At 40.5% G+C, this 20,455-nt stretch overlaps 1 protein-coding gene across 2 annotated transcripts in view; it reads left to right on the top strand.

The window, feature by feature from the left end:
- LOC109914929 (protein diaphanous homolog 2-like) overlaps positions 1 to 20,455 on the top strand; it is a 395,717-nt gene that overhangs the window by 82,307 nt on the left and 292,955 nt on the right. For both annotated transcript variants that reach the window (XM_048605014.1, XM_048605013.1), the window contains exons 2-3: positions 2,090 to 2,122; positions 6,362 to 6,538. In XM_048605014.1, the coding sequence (XP_048460971.1) occupies positions 2,090 to 2,122; positions 6,362 to 6,538 (210 nt within the window). The remainder of the gene's footprint in view (positions 1 to 2,089; positions 2,123 to 6,361; positions 6,539 to 20,455) is intronic.

The following is a 20,455-nucleotide window of genomic DNA, read 5'->3' on the forward strand; positions in this document are numbered from 1 at the left end:
TGCTGCTTGGCCTGCTGTGTTCATCCAGCCCTGCACCTTGTTGTCTCGGATTCTCCAGCATCTGCAGTTCCTACTATCTCCCTTATCATTGAAGCTGTGCACCAGTTAGTCTAAGCTTTGGACATTCCTCTTGTCTGAACTCATGCATTACAACGATTTGAAATAACTTGATGCTTTCACTTACGTGTTTGCTATTGATTTATTGTTTTAAACTAAGAACTCTAAATAACACCACTTGCTAAAACTTGTGCCATGAGTTTGCAAGGTCGAAACAAAAGCAAACCAAGCACAAGGTTTTATTTCTGGAGGGATAAATTCAGAAAACTGAAGTCATGCTAAACCTTGATTTCAACTTTAGTTAGACTGCTGCATTTTAGAGCACTGGCTTCTATCATAGAAAAGATAGAGGTTTGTGTGTGTGTGGTTTACAAATATGACAAGGGATGCCTGAGATTGCATATCAAGAAAAAGTTGACAAGCTAATGCTCTTTCTCTTTAAAACTGAAGACTGAGGGGCACCAAATAGTGGTTTTTCAAATTGTCAAAGGGTTTGATTAAAGCGAATACAGAAGTTACATATTGTGGCAAGAGCGAGTTAGACTGCAGCTGGAGTATGGAATGCATTTCTGGTTGCCACATCATGGTGGTGTGACTGCACTCGAGCAGGTAGAAAGATTCGCCAAGATGTTGCTTGAAGTGGAAAGTTTCAGCTATAGAAAGAGGCTTGATTGGGGATGCATTCCTTTCTTCAGGAGAAGGAGGATCTAATTGGGATGTACAAAATTGAGGGGTATGTTGGATAGGGAGAAACTTCTTCCCTTTTTATAAAGGTCACTAACCGGGGACACAATTTTGAGGTCATAAATAGGAGGTTTTTTGTAGATTTGACAAAGTTTTTTTCACTCGCGTTGTCTGAGTTGGGAACTCTCTGCCAGAAAGGTGGTAAAGATAAGAGCCCTCAAGACAATCTCAAAAATATTTCCATGAACTGGCATGTCATCGATGGGATGAAGGGCCTAATTCTGTGCTGTAAAACTGAGGCCATCAATTATAAGATGGCCAGAAAACAATCTAATATGGAAATCAGAGACACTTCTGCATTCCTTATCTTCTGGATGAATAATTGTTTGGGCATGTTTGGAGAGAATCTTATACATTGAGGCAAATTAGGCAAACATATGATGGAGAAGAGTAAAGATGGTTATAATAGTCAGATAAAGACCGGGAGGAGGAAAAAAAAGTTGCTGGAAAAGCTCAGCAGGTCTGGCAGCATCTGAAGGAAAAAACAGTTAACGTTTTGAGTCTGGTGACCTTTCCTCGGAACTCTGAGGAAGTTTGAGTGAGCACTAGCATGGACTAGTTTCATCTAATCTGTTGGTGTGCATCATAGGATTACACACAATTACATATGTAAAATTGCTGTAGTCCTTGAGTGTTTTAACTTGCATGTAGAGATGTGGAAAGATAGAAAATTGTTAATCGGTTTCTTTTGTGTTGACATTGATTTTGGTCGCTCCCAATTTAGTCAGAAACTGATCTCTGTGCTTCCATATAGGGATGTGGAGAAGTCATGGAAGAGTAAGAGGAAGACCTTAGTAACTAACTATTTGGTACAAAATTGTAAAAGGACGATATGAGGTGATGTAGTACACTTGTTGGGGTAGTTATTTCCCTTTGGAGAATGTAATAAATTTGTGTTTGTGATTAACTGTTTCACTTTATTAAATAGAAGCTAATAAGGTTTTTGTTAATATTTGTCTTGTATGGTAATTTCAGCAAAGCCTTGTGTGCAATTTCACTGGATTGTTTTTGTGGGGAAAAAATGTTGGTTAACTCTGTGCCAAAAGAAGTTTAAAATAATTGTAGTTCAGTTTGTGATGCTTGGAACTCCCAAAAAGGGAAGTCTGGGTCTCGAGCAATAACAAAAACCATTTTGTTTTTGATTTTGGATTTTCTTTCTAGGTCTGGACTTCCTAGACTCTACTCCTTTTTTTAAAGTTCACTGGTCCACTACTTTGCAAGTGTGATATGGTGGTTGGGTATTTTGCAGCTGTAGGTGATGTTTTCTTTTTTTTTCTGCCTTCTACAGAACCTTAACATAAAAACTTTGGCGGATGATGTGGTAAGCCTGTTCTGGAATCTACTGTTCACTGTACCTAAATCACTAAATCATGCATGCTGAAAACACTAGTTTTTAACATTCCTTCTTAGTATTTGTGGAAATCATTATTTGTTCTGCTTCAGGAATAACCTGAGAACAGTTAATGTGTTTCCTCAATTTTGCTTCTAGTTTCTTAAACCCACTTTGTTTGCTGAATGAAGCTATTTAGTACCCAATGGGATGGAAAGACAACAAAAGACTTCTTTCTGGAGAAATTTATGCTTTAGTTATGATCCCTGCAGATAATGTATAGAATAAACTTAGAGCTGCAAAGTACCTCTGTCTCCATCTAAAATGGCAAAATGAATTTGGGAAAATTGAACTCTACTGTTTGTCTCCAAGAGAAAAGTATATGAAATGGTAAATCCATCTCAACTTGGGATAAGCATATTTAATGCTTTTTTGATTTTTTTTTTTACCCAAGGAATTTAACTAGGGATTATAATTAGTTTTTTTTAGTCTGTGGCATGTTCATATTTAAAATTCAATCTTCTGTATAAAATGCATTACTTTATTTGAAAAGAAAATATTAAAGTTGAATTGCAATGTTGCAGAGCTATATTGGCTGCTCTCAAACTTAGTGAGTAAATTAAAAACCAGTTGTGTTAAACTGGGAGTTCCTTACTGTTCTTGAAAACAATTTGAATATTAATGTGATCAATACATTATCCAAGTTCTTTCATGACTAAGCCACTTCAGAATATATTTCTAACATAATTAATAGATTACTTGTTCCTGGTGACCATTATTTTAATCAAATTTGAGCCAATTAATCAAATTTAAGGCTACATAAGTAACTGCAAAGTTGGATGTTTGAGATTCTTTCTGGATTGGATTGTTATATTGAGCATGACACAAGCCTATTCCTTTATTAATAATTCTGCTGATGTTTTTCATGACTGAGAAGAGAGTTTATATTCAACGAAGTTAATGGGCAGAAATATATAATTATGGGCACTTCACGGAGATCATTCATAAGCAAGCCAGTTAAAGTATCTTTATCTTTAATAATGTTTTCCTAACTTTCTTACACTACATTCTAATTCTGCATGTCAATCTAACAACGCGACCCTTAAAATTAATGAATTTTGTTGAATGTTTTATTGTCTTTACATAATGTTTGAATTTTCCGTAATTGCATGATTTTGCTATTCAGATGGCTAGGACTTGAACTATCTGAGGATCTTCCATTTCATTTTGAAGTGTGCTTTTCTCTATCATTAGGTTTCCCCATGGTCACCATTAAAAGAACAACCAAGCAGCCTATTTAAGACCAGCATTAATAACTGATTAGGACTGCCTATGTTTGAGGTTGTCTTAATATTATTTGCCTGAAAGGTCAAGTCTTTGCACCCCGTTGCTTCAAACACCGGACTTGAGTTCAGGGACTTGCCATGTTGGTTGCAAAGGTTGAAAACTACATTGTCAGACAATGTGTACGGAAGCACTTCTGTTCTAACATGAGTTCCTGAAATTTGGATTATGAAATTATGTACAGTGTAAATAGCTTAGGCATGTGTAATGTGAATGAATGTCAAAATTAGTGCTCTGCCTATAGTTTAGCCTGCAGTCAAGTCAAAATACAACAAATTGTTTGTATTGTGTTCATAATGCTGGATATCCCCACGGAAGTACTTCTGAAGTGTAGCCACTATTGTAATGTACAAAACGTGATGACAAATTTAAGTACAGCATGGTCCAATGAATATCAATGATAATTAGATAATCTGGTTTTATTTGTATTAATCAAGCAATGCACATTGTTCAGAATGCCAGGTATAACTCCCCTGCTGTTTGAAACAGAGTAAGGAATCTTTTCTGCCTATCTAGAAGGGTGTTTGGTGCCTTTTTAATGCCTCAATCAAAAAACAAATACCCCTGGCAGTGTAGCAAACGCTCAGTGAAACATGGAAGTGTCAACCTAAATGGTTGTACACAAGTCCTGGAATGTGATTTGAATCCACAACGTTGTTGCTTTTGAGGTGTGTTTGCTACATTGAGTCATACCTTACAAAGTGGGGAATTCTTTGAAAACAAAGTGTTGGAGATCACAGTGGGTCAGCCATTGAGAGAAAGCAAGCTAACGTTTAGAGTTGAGATGATGCTTCAGAGCTGAAGTATGGAGTGGGCAACACTTATGCAATAGTGGGGTTGGGGGATGGAGGAAGGATGTTGGTAGTTCACATTGTGATTGCAATGTGAGAATGGCAGACCAATGGTGTGTCTAACTGCCAGACCAGAAAGAACAGACAGTCCCACTGGAATGGAAGTTGCGGAGAGAGGACTTCAACAGAGAATGTAACCAGCAAAACGAAAAGGGAAGGAATGAGTTCACAATCTGAAGGTAGTGTACTCAATATTGAACCCAGAAGATTGTAAATTGCCTAGTTGGAAGATATGTTGCTCTTCCAGTTTTTGCTGTGATTTGCTGGAGCACTGTAGCATGCCAAAGACAGACATGGGCATGCGAGCAGGACGCTGCATTAAAATGACTGTCTACGGGAAGGTCGGGGCCATGCTTGTGCATGGACTGGAGACGTTTTACAAAGCGGTCACCCAGTCTGCGTTTGGTTTCTTCAATGTAGAGTAGACCACATTGGGTGCAGCAAGTATAATAGACAAGATTGGAGGAGGTAAGGGTGAAATTCTGTTTCACCTGGAAAGACTGTTTAGGCCCTTGGATGGTGAGAAGGGAGCAGGTGAAGGGGCGGGTGTTACACCTTCTGTGGTGACATTAGAAGGGATGCTGGTGTTGGTATTGGAGAAAGGAATAGACTAGTGTCCTGGAGTGAGCAATCCCTGCAAAATGTGGATGGGGAGAGGGGAATATGTTTGGCATTCTGCTGGAGTTGTCTGAAGTGGTGGAGAATGATCCTTTTGAATGTAGAAGCTGGTGGGATGAAAAGTGAGAACGGGGGACCCAATCATGCTGTTGTGATGGGAAGGGGCAAGGGCAGAAGCATGGGTGATAGGTTGGGGGTTGAGGGCACGGCCAACTGCAGTGGGCAGGAAACTACAGTTACGGAAGAAAGAAGCCATATCAGCAGCTCTGTTTTGGAAGGTGGCATCATCTGAATAGACACAATGTAGGCGAATGAACTGGGAGAATGGGATGGAATCTTGCAGGATGTGGGGTGAGAAGAGCTGTAGTGAAGGTAGCTATGGGAGTCAGTGACTTTCTAGTGGATGGCAGTGGACAGTTTATTCCCCGCAATGGAGATGGAGAGGTCAAGGAAAGGAAGGGAAATGTCAGGAAAGGATGATGTGAAAGAAAGGGGTGGCAATTGGAGGAAAAATGAACAAATTTTTCCAGGCACAGATAAGAGCATGAAGTGGCACCGAAACAGCCTTTGATGTACTGAAGAAAGTTGTGGAGGGGGCCAGTGTAAGACTAGAACAAGGATTGTTCCACAACCCAAAAAGAGGCAGGCATAACTATGATACTGGCAGGTGCTTATAGCTTTGCCTTTGGCTTGGCAGATGAATTAAAGGAGCAATTGTTCAGTGAGACAGCAAGTTCATTCAAACGGAGGGGATTGGTGTTGGATGGAGATTGTTCAGGCCTCCGGTCAAGGAATAAGCTGAGAGCACTCGAACCATGCTGGTGGGGAATGGAGGTATGGAGGGATTGGACATCCATGGTGAGCAGGAGGCGGTTAGGGCCAGAGAACTGGAAATTGTCAATATGACCTAGGGAATTGCAGATGTAGGTGGGCATGTTCTGGACAAGTGGAGAGAGAATGGAGTCAAGGTAGGAGGAAATAAGCTTGTGGGAGCAACAGCCTGATACGATCTATCATTCTTTATTTGGTTTCATGTTGTTGATCTTCTCTTCAATTAAAAGGAACATTTTTTTTGGAACAAGGCCAAAAATAATATTTTACAACAAACGCTAACTGCATGTTTTTTCAATGAAACTTTGATTTTCAAGATGGTCTGTGTATCTAAACTGCCTACTAATTTGAAAAACAAATTTATTTTGTTCATGGACAGTTTAAAGGTAAGGTGTAGCCTTTAATTTTGATACTTGACTCTTCAATTTTGCTGCTTTTCAGAAATAAAGCATGAAGCTGTATCTTATAGACCACTGGAAGTATGCATGCTTTTGTAACTAATGTGCTTGAAATAAAATACTTTAGACAATTATATAGATCTAGAAATCTTTGAAATTATTTTAATATAATGTGTTTATTTTGACAGCGTGACAGATTAACCAGCTTTCGAAAGTCAACTACGAAGAAAGAGAAACCTCACATACAACATCCTACTGATTCCCAAACAGCCATGTGTGACTTACCACTAGCCCAACCAGTGTTTGAGGAATGTTTTATGAATCTTTCTGAGAAAGAAATTTTAGATCTCTTTGAAAAAATGATGGTGAGTACTGTGCTGCTTTTAATTGAAAGAACAATCTCTTATAATTTCTCTAAAACTTTACTGTCTAGACATTTTTAACTCCAAATGGACAGGCTGTGATATTGCTTGTAACTGAGCGCTTAGCTGTGTGTTTGGAGAGGAAGTTGTGATGCTGTGGTCTGCTACAAAATGATTTGTTTAAGCGTGCATAAAGTAGCAGGGGTCAGCATTTTAAATGAACACTTGATATTGCAGTTAGTTGTTTTGCTTGCTTTGACAGTTAAAGCAACAGTTGAGTCACTCAGTGAAGTTCTGCAGAATATTTTAGTTACCTATATTTTTACCAAAATGTGCAACTTTTGTTTTCAAGGCTTTTTTTAAAGAGAAAACTGAATGCAACATCAATATTTTTATAAAATAATTGACCTAGATTTACATTTTCATAAACATTTCTCAGTAAAACCTTAGGAGTTAGAAAAACAGTTCGGCAATCAAGAATTGCTGGAAGTCAAAGCCACTTTCACCCATGCCATTTTAACATTATGACATTATTCAAATTTACTTCATGCTGTCTGAGGGACAATTATATCAGCTGCAGCCATGCCTTTACTGAATAATACTTTTTACTTGGAGGCACTGGACACTAATTGAAACCATTGCCTCAGTTTCTTGATGACTTTATTCTACTTTGTGCTGGCAGTAGCAAAGTTGCACAGTTTACGTATTGTAGAATTTCCTTCTGTTCTCTCATTCTTAACTTTGTGCCTGCAGTTTCCTTTTCACTGCCCTAATTGGTCTGTCATGTGGCTTACTTTATCAGCTACACTAGCAATTGCCAATGATATCATAGGAGCAAGAGTAGGCCATTCAGATCCTTTGGCCCTGTTCCTCCATTCAGTGAGGCGGCTGATCTGTGACCTAACTCTGCATCTGGCTTTGGCCCATATCCCTTAATACCTTTGCCAAACAAAAATTCATCTGTCGGCTTTAAAATAAACAACAGATTTAACAGTAACTACCATTAGTAGAAGAGTTCTATACTTTTACCACCTTTTGTGTGTAGAAGTGCTCCTTAACATCTGAACAGTGTAACCTTAATTTTTAGACTATCTTCTTTAGTTCTAGAATCCACAACCAGTAGAAACAGTTATCATATTCTACCCTGTCTTTACCTGTTAATATCTTAAAGCCTTTGATCAGATCACACTTTTACTGTCTCAAATTTAGACAAAACAGGCTAAATTTGTTTAATGTCTCCTCATTATTTAGTCCCTGAAGTCCACATATCATTCTTGTAAACCTACGTTGCATACCTTCGAAGACCAATATATCCTATCCAAGCTGTTGTGCTCAGTTGCGCTAGTGCACAGTGCTTCAGGTGGGGTCTGACCAGTGTTTTGTACAGCTGCAGGAAAGCCTTCTTGATATCAAGGACAGCATTGCATTTGCTGCCTTGATTATTTTCTGCACTTGTTCATGGCATTTTAAAGATTTATGCACCTAAACTGTCAAGTCTGTTTGGACAGCCACTGTATTTAATTCCCTAAAATCTAGAAAGTACCCTGATATATTCTTTTTCTGTCCAAAATGGATAATTTTACACTTGCTTAGCTTTAACTGTATCTGAACAAAATCCAAAAGAACTGGGGATGCTGTAAATCAGGATCAAAAACAAGTTGCTGGAAAAGCTCAGCAGGTCTGGCAGCATGTGAAGAAAAACGTCAGAATTAACGTTCCAGGCCTGGTGTCCCTTCAGAACAGGTTCTGAGGTTACTGGATCTGAAAAGTTAATTCTGACTTTCTTTCTTCACAGATGATGCCAGACCTGCTGAGCTTTTCCCGCAACTTCTGTTTTTGAACTGTACCTGCTACAGTTTTCCCATTCTCTTAGCGTTTCCATGTCCCTTTCTAATTTTGTTATTGTCTATACTGTCTATAACTCTGCTTAACTTTGTGTCATCAGCAAATTTGTATGTATAACTTTTTAGGCCGTTATCCAAGTTGTTAATAAATAAAACAAATAATTAGGCCATAACACAGTTCCTTGTGAGACATCACTGCTAATTACCTACCTATCAACCCTACTTCCTGTCTCTTTTTGTCAAATACTTTCCCAGAAATGTTAGTAAATTGCCTTCAGTTCTGTGGACTTCTACTTTGGTTAACAGTCTGTTTCTTTTATGGGACTTCATTAACTGCCTTATGGAAGTTCCAATAAACAACATCCATGACATTTCCCTATTCTCTACCTTAGTCACCTGTTACCTGACAACCTCATTCAATTTTTTTGTATGACCTACCTGTCATAAATTCATGCTGGCTTTCCCTGATTTAACTGAAAGGTTGAGTTAAAAGTTTTCAGAGGTTTAATTTGTTGGGAAGTTGATTAACCTCAAGCACCTATTTTTTCTTCTAACCCTACTTGTTGGAATGCACTGCACCAAAAATCAAACTGAATAAAATTCCTTCATTCTTTGAGATTATCCCAAGCAGTTACTTTGCTATTGAGCATCGTTCTTTATTCAGGATAAAAAAGGCCCCAGTTTTTGCTAATGTTTATAATATCTCATTTATTGGTATGACAGAATTGTACAATTGTTGCAGTGTAGGAGGAGTGACCCAGCGTGCTCTCCATGAGAATTATGAATTAGTGGCATTTGTCGACCTTTACCCATTCTCTTGCTCATTATTTCAAGTCAAATAATTATCCAGTTTCTTGAATACCTTAATCGACTTGGCTTATATGACACTATGGAGAATTATGACTTTTTGGTAGTGGCCTTACCTCTGATTTAGCAGGTAGGGGTGACCTTAAAGCTGGTTATTGACCTCTCTTACTAAGGTGAAATGTTTATTCTTATCTCACCCTGTTTGTATATGCACCTCCTACTTGGTAACCTCAGTCAGAACTTCACTTTGTTTACCTTTGCACAAAAGAGGCAACCCCAGTCTATCTAGTTTAGATCCATACCTGAATTGTTCCAGCCTAGGCTACATTTTGGTGAATCTTTTCTGTACTGTCTCTTGTTGCAGTTGCAGTCACAGTCACAGTCACATTCTTCTTGTTGTGGTGATGACCAGAACTGCACTCAGTACTCCAGCTGTGAGCTCATCATAACCTTGTGTTCAATGCCTTGGCTAATAATAAAGTCAAGGATGCTTTCTTAACCATGTGTTCTGCCGCCTTCAAGGATCTGTGGGTATGCACACAAAGATCCCTCTGATTCTTTGTTTCCCAGGGTCCTATTGATCATTGTGCTTTCTTTGTTCATACTCCCAAAATGCAAGATATCTAACTTTTCAGGATTAAATTCCATCTGTCACTGTTCTAACCTTTTGACCAGTCCGTTTATATTGACCTTTGATCTTTCTTTTATATTTACCACATTATCATTTGTTGTATCATCTGCGATCTGATTGATCAGATCGCCTGCATTCTCATCTGGATCATTTTAATATACCCAACAAACTGCAAGGAGCGCAGCACTGAACTCTATGCTATGCCGTTGAACGCAGGCCTCCAGTTGGGCAAACACCCTTTTAGCCATCACCTGTTTCCTCCCACTGAGCCAATTTTGGATCCAATTTGCCAAATTTCCCTGGATTAGTGCTCTCATGTCACTTTAAATGTGTTCCCTTTCAATCTTGGTCCCTCTAGGAACGTGAACAGCTTCTCCCTATCTGCTCAATGTAGACCTTTTATAATTTTGAAAACTATCGGAACTCCTCTAAACTTCCTTCTCTCCAAGGAGAACAGTCCCAATTTGTCCTCCATTTAAATTTCTAATCTATGGAGTAATTTCTGTGCACTCTCCAATGCATTCACAACCTCACAACATGGCACCCAGAACTATACACACCACTCCAACTGAGCCAGCATAATCTCTTTTGCTCTTGTGTTGTATGCCCTTACTAATAAAGCCCAGGATACTCAATACTTTATTAACTGCTCTCTACCACTTTGTGATGTGTGCATGCCTGGACAGCACAGTAGCTCAGTGATTAGCACTGATGCCTCACAGCACCACAAACCCAGGTTCAATTCCAGCGTCAGGTAATTGCCTGTCTGGAGTTTGTATGTTCTCTCCATTGTCTGTGTGGGTTTTTTGCTAGGTGCTTGTTTCCTCCCACCGTCAAAAGACATGCAAATTAGGTGGTTTGGCTGTGCTAAACTTACCCAGTGTTCAGGCATGTGTAGCTTAGGTGCGTTAGCCGGTGATAATGCAGGGTTACGGGGATGCTGTTTGGAGGGTTGGTGTGGACTTGTTGGGCCGAATGGCCTGTGCGAATTCTATCTTTTATCTTCTATATATACATGCCCAGGTTCCCTGTGCTCCAGTCCCCCTTTTTAACTGTTGTGTATCTACTTTTATATTGTCTGTCCATATTCTTCCTTGCAAAATATGTCACCTCACGCTTCCCTGCTTTGATCTTTGTCTGCCACCAATTTGCCTACTCTACCAGCTTGTTGCTGTCCTTTAGTTCTCGGTTTAGAATACTTCCAAGTTTTGTATTATCCATTAATTTTGAAATTGTCTCCTGTACACTAAGATCTAGATTATTAAAATATATCAGGAAAAACAAGAGTCACAATATTGACCACTCCAATACAAACCTTCCTCCGACCTGGAAAATATCTATTGACCGTGACACTTTATTTCTTATTGTATCTGTGTAACTAATAAATGATGAACTTTTATATTCTTTTTGTTGTGGGTTTGATATTTAGTCGTAATTAGGTATCCAGAACAATGCATCTTGGCTCAGATATTTCAACAGTCAGAATGTTGGAGCAATGACTGAAGTTGCACACTAGGACCCTGTGGCATTCCAGATGCGGCAGATGTTTTTGCTAAGTACAAGACAAGTAACAAATCAATTTACAATATTGTACTCTTTCTTTTGTTCCATAGCAAATATTGTTTTCCACTTTCCAAATCTTGCAAGATATGCATAACATCAATACAAATGGTGATGAACGAATAATAAGAAATTGCCTACTGTAGGGTAAAAACAACCATTAGAAACCCTCTTCATGTGAGCTATTTTATGGAAACGAATCCCTGTTGTCAGTCCCTTCCATTTCTTAACTTTCCATTTTAGCAAACAAAACAAGACTGTTACAACAATAAATAAAACAAATTGCAGCACAGCAATCACATGACAAAATTCTGATCCATGGATGGACCTGAGTGTTTAGTCCCCAATTCCAAATTTTACTGCAAAAACTTAGAGCCTGCAAGTCCCTATCTGTGTTTTGCTTGAGTTTTAATCTCCTTGTGCACAGTCCATTTATAGATAACTTCCTTTTGCCTCTAAAATGATCTTAATCCAATCTGTGATGAGGTTGGAATATGTGGAAGTTCCGTAGCTACGAACAGCCATAAGTCGTCATCGTCTGTCATTTTGGGTGGATGGATACAGTTATGCGCAGTTTCTCATTGAGTTATGGCTTAAACACAATTTGGCTAATGATTAAATTGAGATATTGCTGATGGCCATGTTTTATCCATCTCAGGTGCATCATCTCTGCCCTTTTTGGAATCCTGAGGCTGCCATGGTAACAGAGGTGTCTCCTACTAAGCCATACTTAAAGGTTTTGGTACTCACAGGCAAGATGTACAATTAGCTGTTCTCATATGAGACAAATCCACACTGAGCTAGCCCTTTTTTTGCCTAGTGGTTTCCTCCTTGTTGGCATTGGGACAAATCCACCCCCATTTTGGATCCCTCTAGAACTATAGCATGGGTTGGTGGGTTACTTAATGATATCTAACTCCTTCATGGTATTTATCCACATTTTGAACTTGTATTGGGGGTGTATTAGATTATCCCCATGTTTAGGTGTGTGAAGCACTGCACAAATGTAAAGCTGAGATTTATTACCATCACAGGTGATCAAGACCTGGTTGGTGAGAGTAAGGCTTCTGAGGTGACGTACGGGCATCTTCTCCCCACCCATGTCAGTTGCTCATCTGACACCCAGTCCAGTACTGTTATGAGCATCTAATTGCAAAATATCTGTTCTAACCTTAGACAGTCAAGAGCCAGCTAGTATATGTTGAACAAAATGCTGCATTATTACTGCTGGTTGCCTCATGAGCCATCCTATCTAGAATCTTGGTAATATTCTGAAGGGGTCTCAACAGTTTGATTGATGGTTAGGGCTACCTATACTGCTTGCTGTCCTATCCTACTTGTATTTTCTTGACCCTGGCATTTCTGGCCTACTATTAGCTGCCTCTTCTCCTGGAGGGAACTTAACTAAGCCTCCAATTCTGCTACATTGAGGGTGTTAACAGCGGCCATCCTTAATGCTAAGCCTGCTCCCACCTTCTCTACCAACCCTCTTCCTCCTCTTCTGTCTGTAAATTCATTATGTCTAAAGTCGTCTGTGGAGTAGGTGGTTAAAGAGCTCCAGGGTTGTGCAATTGCACGAGGATGGCACCTGTATGACTCTCAGGTTAAACAGGTTAGCTGTACGTGGTACCAGAGTCACTTTATTTTTGGTTTCTTCTAAAACCAACCCTACTGTCCCCTGTATCTCTCAGATTTGCTACACTATGGTTCTGGAGTAGTTCCGGTAGTCGTGATGGTGGTAGTTGGTGGCCCATCGCTGTATAATATGAAGGTTCAGCCCATGGCACCTATCCAAATTGTCCCCATCCTCCCTGGGTACATTTGGCTTTGTGGTAAGTGTGGGCTCTCACTCCAATCCATTCAACCTGAGCCGTCAAATACTATAGGTCTCCAATCCTCGAGGCTTGCTCTTGTCTAATTTAATAATGTAATAAATATCACTTTGTTTTGCCTAGGGGAGCTGTTACCTGAAGGAAGGGGGTGGATCCCAAAACAACTCAATTTTTAAAATAAACCCATATTTCATTCCAACATATGATTTGTTATGGTGACATTTGTTGAATAACTAAAATTTTACTCTCTTGATCATCGCCATCACTTCTCTCCATAATAGAATTCTGTCCACTGCTGATCCCAGGATCCTGTGGCTATGATCATTGCAATTCCAAGGAAGACGACGATGACCATCGATTCTTCCATGTTTGTCTCTTCCTCTATTTTATCATGTTGTTTTAGTTTTCTGCAAAACATAGTTTCTGCTCTTATTTAGTTTATTCTATACCCTTTATTGTATTTATAGTGCTAATCTGCTCACCCCCTCAGCCAATACATCTACATCAAAGGCAGGTTCCATTCCTTACCCTTGTCCATTTCAGTTGGAAGATATTTTGTCCGATGTGTTCCCCTTTTTCCTTTTTCTTTCTTTTTCACTTCCACTGGGGAGCTGAAGGAGCCCATCTGACCCTATGGGGTTGGGAGAAAATGGGGCACCTGCTGGATCTACGTTTGGCTTGGTTTGCTCTGGTCCCACGATCCCCTGGTCTGGGTTCCAAAACCAATCCCATTATAAGTTTCCTAACTTTAGAGCATCGCATTCTTCCAACACTGTGTAAATGATAATTATCCTGCCTCCCCTCCAAATAATTTTAGCTAGTCAATATGATACCAACTCCCCTTGTTAGGGGCTGATAACACTTTGTATACTGATGGACTTGCTTTGTCTCTCACTTCAAATTGTCCTGCAAATCTAGTGGCAGGAAGGATGAGGTTTGTCCAGGTACTTGTTGCCCCAACTATATTGGCTTTTCCTTGGAGTTAAAGTGGGCCTTACTTCCCATATTTGCAACCACATAATTTGCTGCTTTTACACTCTTAACCAGTTGTTGTACCCACTTATCTTTTATTCCATCTACTTTTGGCTTGGATAGGTCTAATCCTAGCAGTGGCTCTAGGCAATGCATATCCCAATTTGTCGTCAACCTATAAGGGATAAATCCTGTAGAAGAAGCAACAGTGCTTCCTATTATCATCAAGACATAAGGAAAGGTCTGGTACCGCTGCACCATTTTGGCAAGCATATTCTTCAAAGGTCAAGTCATTTTTTTGACGGTCTCACAGGCCTATAGGATAAATAAACCTTTGTTTCATCCCCTAGCACTGTCATGATATTCTGCATCACCTGGTCTGTAAAATTGTCCCTTGATCTGATTCAATATTTGTTTGTAAACACCAATGCGTTAAAACCTTTTTTCTAACAGGTTTTTCTGTGATTTTAGCAGTATCGGTTTGAGTGGGAAACTCCTCTAACCATTTGATGAAGGTACTTGCTATCACCAGAATATACTTGTATCCTGCTGTAGTTGTGGTAGGGGACCCACAAAGTCAATTTTTAGAATTGCCTAGGATCCCTTAGGCCTTGTCTATCCAAGGACTCCCTTCACATTTTAATCAGGGTTGTTTAGGACACACGTTGGATATTTTTCAGATAATGTTCCACATCCACTTTCTTTTGTGGCCACCAAAACCTCCAACCTCCAAGGTGTTTTCCAATCCTTAGTGTCCATTGTATCATGGTAGTAATAAATCATCTGATACCTTTCTCTGGTTCTACAAATTTTTCTTTCAACAGTACCACACCCTCTCTTATGTGTATGCTTTTTTGTTCCTCAGAATCCTTCCCTTCCAATACTTTTTGCAATTCGTTATCCTTTGTTTGTTCTTCTAAATCAATTGGGGCTGCTTCTTTCTCTTTCTGCACTCCCATTTCCATGATCTGCGGCTGCTATTCTTCTCCACCTATTGCCCTTTGGCTAATTCATCAGTCTGTCTGTTTTTCCTCTGGTGATAACTTCGAATGAGCTTTTACTTTGATCATTCCATATTCTTTCCCTTTTTTGCCTTTTTCAATGAGATGGACAGTACGGCCTTCTCATCTGACACAAAGCCTCTTGCCTTCTAGATATTCCTATGACTGTTGCACATCTACATGCTATCTGAATAGACAGTAAGTACTTGGAATTTATCCGTATGGCTCACTATATATGCCTCTGCCAACTGAACTGCCTGAGCACTCATGGTCTTTGGCAAGTTCAGGGATATACTGTCCACTTCCCGACTTTGTTTATCTTCCTTTTGGATCCCACACCCAGTTCTCTGTTCTTGATCCTGTAAAGATGAAGAGCCACCAACAAAAGTTTTCAAGGGTGAATTGGCATTCCCTTGCTGTTTTCCAATTTCTGTCTGTCTCCTGTCTTGGGTATACCCTGCGTTCTTTTTACCAGTGCTCCTTTTTTGTTTTGATGTGAACGCTCCTTTGGGATCATTTGCTATCACCAGTTAACGCTCATGGGTGTCCTCTGGTAAGTTATCTGTCAACATTGTTGTACTTTTAACCCTTTTTGATCAGAATTCTATTAGTTTTGAAATAGTTATGGAAAAAGATAGACCTGATTTCAATGTTAAGAGTTCTAAATTGGAGGAAGGCCAATTTTGTTATTGGGTAAGAATGTTCAAATGTTGGTTGGGGGCGGATATCTGCAGATAAAGGGAAGGCTGGAAAGTGGGAAGCCTTCAAAGATGAGATAACAAGAGTCCAGGACAGTGTGTCCCTGTTAGAATGAAGGGCAAAGTCTGGTAGATATAAGGACTGCTGGATGACAAGAGAAATTGAAGTTCTTTTCAAGAAAAAGAAGGAAGCATTTATCAGGGATAGACAGCAAGGATCGAATGAATCCTGAAAGGATTAGGACAGTAGGAGTACACTTTAAGAGAAATCAGGAGGACAAAAAGGGGGACAAGATAGGTTTGGTAAGTAGGTTAAGGAGAATCCAAAGGGTTTCTACAAATTCCTTAAGGACAAAAGGGTAAGTAGGTTGGAATAGGCCCCTTAAAGCTCAGCAAGGCCACCTATGTATGGAATCGCAGTAGATGGCCGAGATAGTAAATGCGTATTTTGCGTCCGCGTTTGCTGTGAAGAAGGATATGAAAGCTAGAGAACTTGGGGAAATAAATAGTGATATCTTAAAGTGTCCATATTACAGAGGAGGTGAGCTGGATGGCTTAAAACACAAAGGTGCATAAATCCTGGGACTGGATCAGGTGTACCCCAGAACTTTGTGGGAAGCTAGGGAAGTGATTGTGTCCATTGCTGAAATATCTGTATCATCAATAACCACAAGTGAGGTGCTGGAAGTCCACAGGTTGGCAAATGTAGTGCCATGATTTAAGAAAGGTGGTAAGGAAAAGCCAGGGAACTATCGACCATCAGTCGTGGGCAAATTGTGGCAGGGGACTCTGGAGGACAGGATTTACATGTATTTGGAAAGGCAAGGACTGATTAGGGATAGTCAAAATGGCTTTGTGTGTGGGAAATAGTGTCTCATGAACTTGAGTTTTTTTGAAGTAATGAAGGATTGAAGGCAGAGCAATGGACATTGTCTGTATGGACTTCAAGGCATTCAAGGTTCTGCATGGTATACTGGTTAACAAGGTTAGATCACAAGGAATCCAGAGAACTACCCATTTGCATACAAAATTGGCTTGAAAGGAGGAGATAGGGTTGTTATTCAAACTGGAGGCCTGTGACAAGTGGTGTGCTGCTAGGATTAGCGTAGGTATTCTAATCTGTCATTTATATAAATGATTGATTTGGATGTGAATATAGGAGATATGGTTAGTAAATTTGAGGATAAAACACCACCAAAATTAGTGGTTTAGTGGACAGTGAAAAACATAACCGGAGTACAATGGAACCTTGATCCAATGGGCTGAGGAGTGGCAGATAGAATTTAATCTCTGGTGCTACGTTTTGGTAGGGAAAATCAAGGCACTTAATGGTAGGGCCCTGGGTTGTTGCTGAACAAAGAGACCTTGGACTGCAGGTTTATAGTTCCTTTAAGGGGAATTGCAGGTGGACAGGGCAGTGAAGGTGGTGTATGGTATGATTGCCTTTATTGCTCAGTGCATTGAGTATAGGAGTTGGGAGGTCATGTGGCTGTACAGGACACGGGTTGGGCCACTTTTGGAATACTGCATTCAGTTCTGGTCTCCCTGCTGTAGGAGAGATGTTCTAAAACTTGAAAGGGTTTGGAAAAGAATTACAAGGATGTTGCCAGGGTTGAAGGATTTGAGCTCTAGGGAGAGGCTGAATAGGCTGGGGCTTTTTTCCCTGGAGCATCAGAGACTGAGAAGTGACCTTAGAAGTTTACAAAATCGTGAGGGGCATGGATAGGGTGAATAGTCAAGGCCTTTTTCCCAGGGTAAGGGAGTCCAACATTAGAGGGGATAAGTTTTTAAGGTGAGGGGGGAAAGATTTCAAAGGAACCTGAGGGGCAATATTTTCATGCAGAGTGTGGTGTGTGTATGAAATGAGCTGCCAGAGGAAGAGGTGGAGGCAGGTACAATTACGACAGCAGCATCTGAATGGACGTATGTTCTGTCAAAGTTGTCAAGGGGTTCCATCCTACAAAATTTTAGTGAAAATTGTACCACCCAGAACCCTGTCAACAAATGCCTTTTGCATGCTGTGTGCCCGTGCTCTACTGGTGTGAGGCATAGGCTACTGGTCTCAACTGACTGTGCACCTCTTGCAGCAAGAATGCTGATAGTGTGGAGTTTGTTGCAGCCATCACTATGGAGAATGATTCAACTGGCTTTGGGGTTTTTAGGGCAAGAGCACTCAAACCCCTGTTTCAAAGCTCTTTTAGCTTGTATGTGTTCTGGCTTCCAGGCTCATGGGGCATCTTTCTTTAGTAATGTAATTTGAAGTGCTGCTTTTATGGCAAAACCACCAATATGATCTCTACAATATCCAAAAATGATCTTAATTCCTCCACATTTGTGGGGATGGAAATAGCAGCTGTTTCAATCCGTTGCTTGTCTATCTCTTCTCCTGGTGTCAACACCATTCCTAAATAACACTCTCCCTACCTCATTATCTGAGCCTTTCTTGGGTTCATTTTTAACCCAACCTCCTCTAGCAATTGCAACAACTTATTCAGGAGGTGGTAATGCTCCTGCTTGATTCCTGTTTGCAAAAGCAAATCATCAATATACTGTATCAGGCATATAAACAGAAATTGCTGGAAAAGCTCAGCAAGTCTGGCAGCATCTGTGGAGGGAAATCGGTTCATGTTTTGGGTCGAGTTTTGACGAATGGTCACTCGACCTGAAACATTAACTCTGATTTCTTTCCATAGTTGCTGTTAGACCTCCTGAGCTTTACCAGCAGTTTCTGATTTACAGCATCTGCAGTTCTTTCAGTCTTTCCGTCCACACCGACCCTCCAAAGAGCATCCCACCAACCCACAACCCTATCCTATCCTAGTAACCCTGCCTTTTCCATGGCTAATCCACCTAGCCTGCATGTCTTTGGACTGTAGGAGGAAACTGGAACATCTGGAGGAAACCCACGCAGACACTGGGAGAATGTGCAAACTCCACACAGACAGTCGTCTGAGGCTGGAATTGAACCTGGGTCCCTGGCACTGAGGTAGCAGTGCTAACCACTGAGCCACCATGCTGCTCTTGTGGCAAGAGTTTGGCCTGCATCTGATTCATCCTGCCTCTTTGGTAGTTTGGACAAACTTTGGCATAGTGCACTTCATCACAATTAAAACATTTTCATGAGCCCCAGGAGTCCTACCGCACCCTGCAGCTGTAAACAGGGTTTCTTGTCCATGCCTGGGTCCCTTTCCTACTGTTCGATTAGGGCTGTGGTGGTCACTTTGGATCTGGTCCCTGTCTCTTTTTTTTCTCCATGCTGCCCCTTGATCTCTAAAAGGTGCCATTTGTCCTCCCTGAGCCTCATGTCGTCTTGTCTCCTTCTCCCAAGCTCTGACCATTTTCCTCAACACACTCCCCTCTGTGTGGGTGTTGGTGGGAGGGTGTGGTGGTCAAACATGTCATACTCCTTCAGGACGACTGAGCCACCAGTGTACGGATGCACAAATTAGCAAAAGGTGCAGCCAGATTTTGTTGGCCTAGCCCTGGGCCGTACATGCTCTGGAACTGTAATCACAGGCTTGCAGCAAATAAGTTGGGTGCGCGCGCTCCTTATTCAGGGCTTCTACTAGGGACCCTCCATTAGCTCCATGTTGTCAACACAGCCTCATTTAACTCTCCTAATGTTCCCCCCGCCCCCACAACATTTTGTGGCTGAGGCAAGGCTGAATGTACAGTGGGAAAGAGATGCATCATTTGCCAAGATGAAGTCATGCTGAAGTTTCTGCACCAACTTTGTGCTGATACATGCAGACTTTTATGACAAGCAAGATAATCAGTTTGTGATCGACAAAGCATCGAAAAGAAAAAGCGGTACTGCTAACAGATGAGCTTCTTTAACTTCTAAAGCAAAGGAGATTAATTAATTGGTTTCGTGCTTCAGCCTTACTTTTTTGAAGTAGCTTCAATTTTATGTAAGTTGGTCAGTTAGTCAGTTATCTCCCTTGACTAGATGGCTTGTTTGCAATGCACAGTGACGCCAACATTGAGAGCTCAGTTCCCATACTGACTGAGGTTGCCATGAAGGACTCTCCTTTTCAACCTTTCCTCTTCCTTGAGGTGTGGTGACCTCAAGTTATACCACCATCCATAATCTAGAGCAACTCTATGGAGTGCTAAGACTATGGTGGCTTTACTTTTACCTCTATGGTTTTTACCTCCTGTCTTGATTACCTTCGATGTTGTTCTAAGTGATTTTATGATGATGTTGAACATTTGCAATTTTTTTCAATTTTAAAGAACTTTGGTGAGGTGGCACTTTGAGCATGGTGTGCAGTTCCCATTTCCTTACCTAAAGAAGGATGTCCTTTTCATAGAGGGCGTGCACTGGAGGTTACATCAGACTATTTATTGGGCTGATGGGATTGTATCAGGACTGCGTTCTCTGAAGTGAAGAAAGGCAATCACATTGAAATGTACAAAACTCCATAAAGGCCTAGATAGGATAGAAGTAGAAAGGATGTTTTTCTTGTGTGAGAATGGAGACGATGTTAAGGGGGCATCTATAATTAAGGAACACAGTCTCAGATTACGGGGATACCTGAGAAGGAATTTTGGCACTGTGTGGTAAATCTTCAG

The sequence above is a fragment of the Rhincodon typus genome, chromosome 14 (assembly GCF_021869965.1).
Source record: "Rhincodon typus isolate 14 chromosome 14, sRhiTyp1.1, whole genome shotgun sequence".
NCBI classification, from domain to species: Eukaryota; Metazoa; Chordata; class Chondrichthyes; order Orectolobiformes; family Rhincodontidae; genus Rhincodon; species Rhincodon typus.